The sequence below is a fragment of the Lichenostomus cassidix genome, chromosome 25, assembly GCF_008360975.1.
Source record: "Lichenostomus cassidix isolate B80296 chromosome 25, HeHo_3.0, whole genome shotgun sequence".
NCBI lineage: Eukaryota > Metazoa > Chordata > Aves > Passeriformes > Meliphagidae > Lichenostomus > Lichenostomus cassidix.
This window is the reverse complement of record NC_139505.1, coordinates 2,379,824-2,384,161: the sequence shown is the minus strand read 5'-3', so window position 1 is coordinate 2,384,161 and position 4,338 is coordinate 2,379,824. Positions and strand designations below refer to the sequence as shown.

The window sequence follows — 4,338 nt, the reverse complement described above, 5'->3', positions numbered from 1 at the left end:
CATCCGGGGGCTCTGGGGGTCTCCAGGTGGGCACAGGGGACACGCTGTGGCTTTTGCACCTCGCCCAGATTCCGTGTCCCCAAACCCTGGTGTCACCCAGGACACCCCAAGACCCCCCAGGCTGGGCTCAGCAAATCCCCTTTATTCTGACCCAACACGCACTGAAACCTCCCCGAGCCATCCGCGCCGCTCGGGGGGAACATCCCAGAGCTGTTTTGCTCCGAGTTCTCCATAAAAATTCCTGCCGGGGCTGAGCCGCTCGGTGGAAAATCCCACGGAGCTGCAGGAAGGCGTGAGTCACCCTGAGCGGGCAGCCGGCAGGGCCAGGAGCGGGGAAAGGCTGGATGGAATCCTGGGGGCAAGAATGGGACTGGGGAAAACCTGGAAATAATCCCTGAGCATAGCCAGGAGCAGGGAAAGGCTGGATGGAATCCTGGGGGCAAGAATGGGACTGGGGAAAACCTGAAAATAATCCCAGAGCACAGCCAGGATCGGGGAAAGGCTGGAGAGAATCCTTGAGGAGCAACCAGGATTGGGGAAAACCTGAAAATAATCCCTGAGCATAGCCAGGAGTGGGGAAAGGCTGGAGAGAATCCTCGGGACACAACCAGGATTGGGAAAAACCTGAAAATAATCCCTGAGCACAGCCAGGATCGGGGAAAAGGCTGAACAGAACCTCCAGAACACACCTAGGATTGGGGAAAAACCAGGATAGAACCTCCAGAGCACAGCCAGGATTGGGAATAAACCTGAAAATAATCCCTGGGCACAGCCAGGATTGGGGAAAGGCTGGAGAGAATCTCCAAAACACAGCCAGGATTGGGGAAAGCCCAAAAAGAACCTCCAGAGCACAGCTAGGATTGGGGAAAAGGCTGAATAAAACCTCCGAAATACGGCCAGGATTGGGGAAAGGCTGGATAGAATCCTCGGGGAGCAATCAGGACTGGGAAAAGGCTGAAAAGAACCTCCAGAGCACAGCCAGGATTGGGGAAAAGGCTGAACAAAACCTCCAAAGCACAGCCAGGAGTGGGTGAAAAGGCTGAAAAGAACCTCCAGAGCACAGCCAGGATTGGGGAAAAGACTGAACAAAACCTCCAAAGCACAGCCAGGAGTGGGTGAAAACCTGAACAAAACCTCCAAAGCACAGCCAGGAGTGGGTGAAAAGCCTTTATTGCAAGCCCTCAGGGCGGGAGGAGCTCGGGGAGTTCACTTCCTGCGGATCTGCTTGCTGGGGTCATCCTTGAAGAACTCGTTGAATCCCATGGTGACACAGGCCAGGAAGCAAACGTACTCCTTAAAATCCACCTCGCTGTCCTTGTTGTGGTCCAGGTCGTTCATGAGCCGCTTGAACTCAGACTCGTCCATTTGTTTCTGCGGGAAAATAGGATTTTTGGGTTTTTTTGGGTTTTTTTTCCCCCCCCATCCCACCCCATTTCCCTGCTCTGCCTCCAGGAGGATTTTCCCTTTGCCGCTGGAAGGAGTTGGCCTTGGGAGCTTCAGGAGGCCCAAAAGTGCCTCCCGGATGTGGAAAATTTTGGCTAAAAAAAATTTCGCCTCCCACTCGAAGCCACAAGCCCAAAAAGGGAAGTGAGGGTTAAAAAAAAAAAAAAAAAAAAATGGCAATCGGAGAGTGATTTCCTTTGCCAAACAAAATATTTCTGTGGGTATCAATTTTCCTTTCGGGCTGAGGCTGCTCCAGCTCAGCTCCTCGAGGCTTCATCCCTCCTCCTCCTCCTCCCCAGGGCTTTCCCAGCCTCCCTGCACTGAATCCAGAAGGTTCCATTTGGGAATTTCTGAGATCCCCCTGTCCCTGCAACCCCCGAGGGCCACCCGGCGATGTCCCCAAGGCCACTCACGCTCCCGAAGATGGGCAGCTCCTTGCTCAGCAGCTCCTTGAGCTCCGCCTTGCTCAGCTTGAACTTGTCGCCCTCCTTGCCCGAGTACTTGTGGAAGGTGGTGACCATCACGGCCATCGCCTGCTCCAGGGGACACGCCATGGGGACAGCCTGGGGACAGAGCGCGGCTGGGACCGGGGTCTGTGCACCTCCCGACCCCGGTTTTGGGGTTTTGGGTTTTGGGTTTTGGAGTGCAGCCTGGATTTGTGCATCTCCCGGGTTTTGGGGTCCAGCCTGGGTCTGTGCATCTCCCGGGTTGTTTTTGGGGTGCAAAGTCTGGGTCTGTGCACCTCCTGGGGAAGCTTTGGGGTGCAGCCTGGGTTGGTTTTGGGGTGCAGAGCCTGAATTTGTGCATCTCCCGGGTTGTTTTTGGGGTGCAGCCTGGTTTTGTGTATCTCGGGGGAGGTTTTGGGGTGCACCCTGGGTTGGTTTTGGGGTGCAGAGCCTGGGTCTGTGCACCTCCCGGGGAAGTTTTGGGGTCCAGCCTGGGTTTGTGTATTTCCAGGGAGGTTTAGGGGTGCAGCCTGGGATAATTTTGGGGTGCAGAGCCTCGGTCTGTGCACCCCCCGGGGAGGTTTTGGGGTCCAGCCGCCCCGGGAGGAGCTGCGGGAGGAAGGGGAGAGCAGACTCACCAGGTCAGCGCAGGTCAGCAGCCGCAGGACTCGGGATGGGACACTCGGGGCTCGGTGGCATTTATAGCCCGGCGGGGGTGGCGCTGCCCCCCTGCCCCCCCGAGCCCCCAGGCTTTCCCAGCGCTCGGTTTCGCCCGCGCCCCATTTTTGCCTAACGAGCTGTGTGATCCCATTAGAGGGAGGTGCGGGGGGCTGGGAACCCCTCGGGGCGCGGGGATCATCCTCGGGGCCACCAAACACCCCTCGGGGCTCAGGGATCATCCTCGGGGCCACCAAACACCCCTCGGGGCTCGGGGATCATCCTCGGGGCCACCAAACACCCCTCGGGGCGCTGGGATCATCCCCTGGGCCACCAAACACCTCTCAAGGCTCTGGGATCATCCTCGGGGCCACCAAACACCCCTAAACCATCGCAGCATTGCTGCGAGACCCCAATACCCCCAGGGCGGGTGGTCCTGAGCTCTCCCACCGCGGTGACCCCAATGTTTGGGGCTGGAAGGTGACTCTGGGTTTATTTTCATGTCCCTCACGCTGTCCTTGTCCCCTCGGCCCTGCAGCAGCAGCCAGGAGCTGAGCTCTGCCTTGGCACAGAGTGACAGTGGCCAAGGGTGGCCCTCGCTGGCCACAGCGCGGGTGGGCATCAGCCAGGACAGGGGGTGAGGTGATGTCCCAGGACAGGGGGTGAGGTGATGTCGCAGGACAGGGGATGAGGTGATGTCGCAGGACAGGGGGTGAGGTGATGTGTCACCCTCCCGAGGAAGGGGACACCCCGGGATCCTCCAGGACACCCAGGGGGATCTGCTCGAGGGACAAGCGACACCTTCCCTGCCTCCCACACCTCCTCCAGGGCCGGGAAGGGACGCGAGGAGGGGAAATATCCGGATTGTTTCCCTTCATGATCTAAAATCGAGACTTTGGGGTTGGTTTCCCCCGCCCTGAGGGTCCCTCCTGGACAGACCCCGAGCCCGGATCCCCGGCATGCCGCGGGAGCAGCGGGAAGTGGCTGCTCAGCCCGGCCCAGCCCGGCCCGGCTCGCCCCGCTCGCCCCGCTCGCCCCGCACCCCGCGGCTGAGTCACGCCCGGCTCGCCCCACGGGGATTCCTCGGCCGTGACTCAGCCCGGCGCAGCCCCGCCCGCTCCCACGGGGACATCGCGGCTCCGGGGGGACAGGCAGGGGACAGGCAGGACCCCCGGTGGTCCCGCGGGGGTCAGAGCCGGGGCGCTGGACGGGCAGAGGGTCTCGGTGCCACCCCGTGCCCGGGGCGAGGGTCGCTGGGTGTCCCCCGTGCTCGCTGTGACAAATCCTTCCCGGCGGAAAATCCCCGGGAGGAGTCAGAGCTCCGGGCTGGGCGTTCTGCCAGCGCCGTGGGCGCCGCGGGGAGCGGGGGGTCAGCCCTGCCCGGCTCGGGGGTCCCCGGGGGTCCTCGGGGGTCCCGCGGAGTCCTGGATTTGTCCCCATGCCGCGTGGGGATCTGCGGTGTGCAGGACAAGAATTGGGGTTGAGGGGCAGCGGATGTGGGGCTGCTGTCCCCCCCCGCCCGGGACCCTTGGGGACACGGCGGAGCCCCTCGTGTGACAAATGTGGCAGCAGCCACCCCGCCGCGCCTGGGCAGGGCTGAGCTGGCGGTGTCTGCTGACACCCCGTGGTGGCTCCGGGCGGCCGGGAGTGGCATTGTCACCAACCCGGGCGAGGCGTGGCGGTTCGGGGGGCGGGGACAGGGCGGGGACAGGGCGGGGACAGCGCTGACCCCCCTCTCTCAATCCCCCCGCCCCGCGGCGCACCGGGAAGGCAAAGCCTGAGCGACAGCCGC

At 61.9% G+C, this 4,338-nt stretch overlaps 1 protein-coding gene across 1 annotated transcript; it reads right to left on the bottom strand.

The window, feature by feature from the left end:
• Positions 1–1,151: 1,151 nt before the first annotated feature.
• On the bottom strand, positions 1,152–3,215 carry LOC146427293 (protein S100-A4-like). The gene is made up of 3 exons (XM_085082154.1): positions 2,528–3,215; positions 1,857–2,006; positions 1,152–1,371 (listed from the first exon to the last, which is right to left on the bottom strand). Exons 1-3 carry the CDS (start codon positions 2,786–2,788, stop codon positions 1,207–1,209), a joined length of 576 nt encoding a protein of 191 aa, XP_084938280.1. The 5' UTR covers positions 2,789–3,215; the 3' UTR covers positions 1,152–1,206.
• Between the last annotated feature and the right edge of the window lie 1,123 nt (positions 3,216–4,338).

What these genes read in the sequence shown, in the direction of transcription:
- LOC146427293 (XM_085082154.1), bottom strand. Translation starts at nt 2,788, where the DNA reads ATGATCCCTGAGCCCCGAGGGGTGTTTGGTGGCCCCGAGGATGATCCC. An exon ending in TGCTGACCTGCGCTGACCTG is followed by an intron (nt 2,007 to 2,527) that starts GTGAGTCTGCTC and finishes CTCTGTCCCCAG; the next exon opens with GCTGTCCCCATGGCGTGTCC. An exon ending in AGCTGCCCATCTTCGGGAGC is followed by an intron (nt 1,372 to 1,856) that starts GTGAGTGGCCTT and finishes ATTTTCCCGCAG; the next exon opens with AAACAAATGGACGAGTCTGA.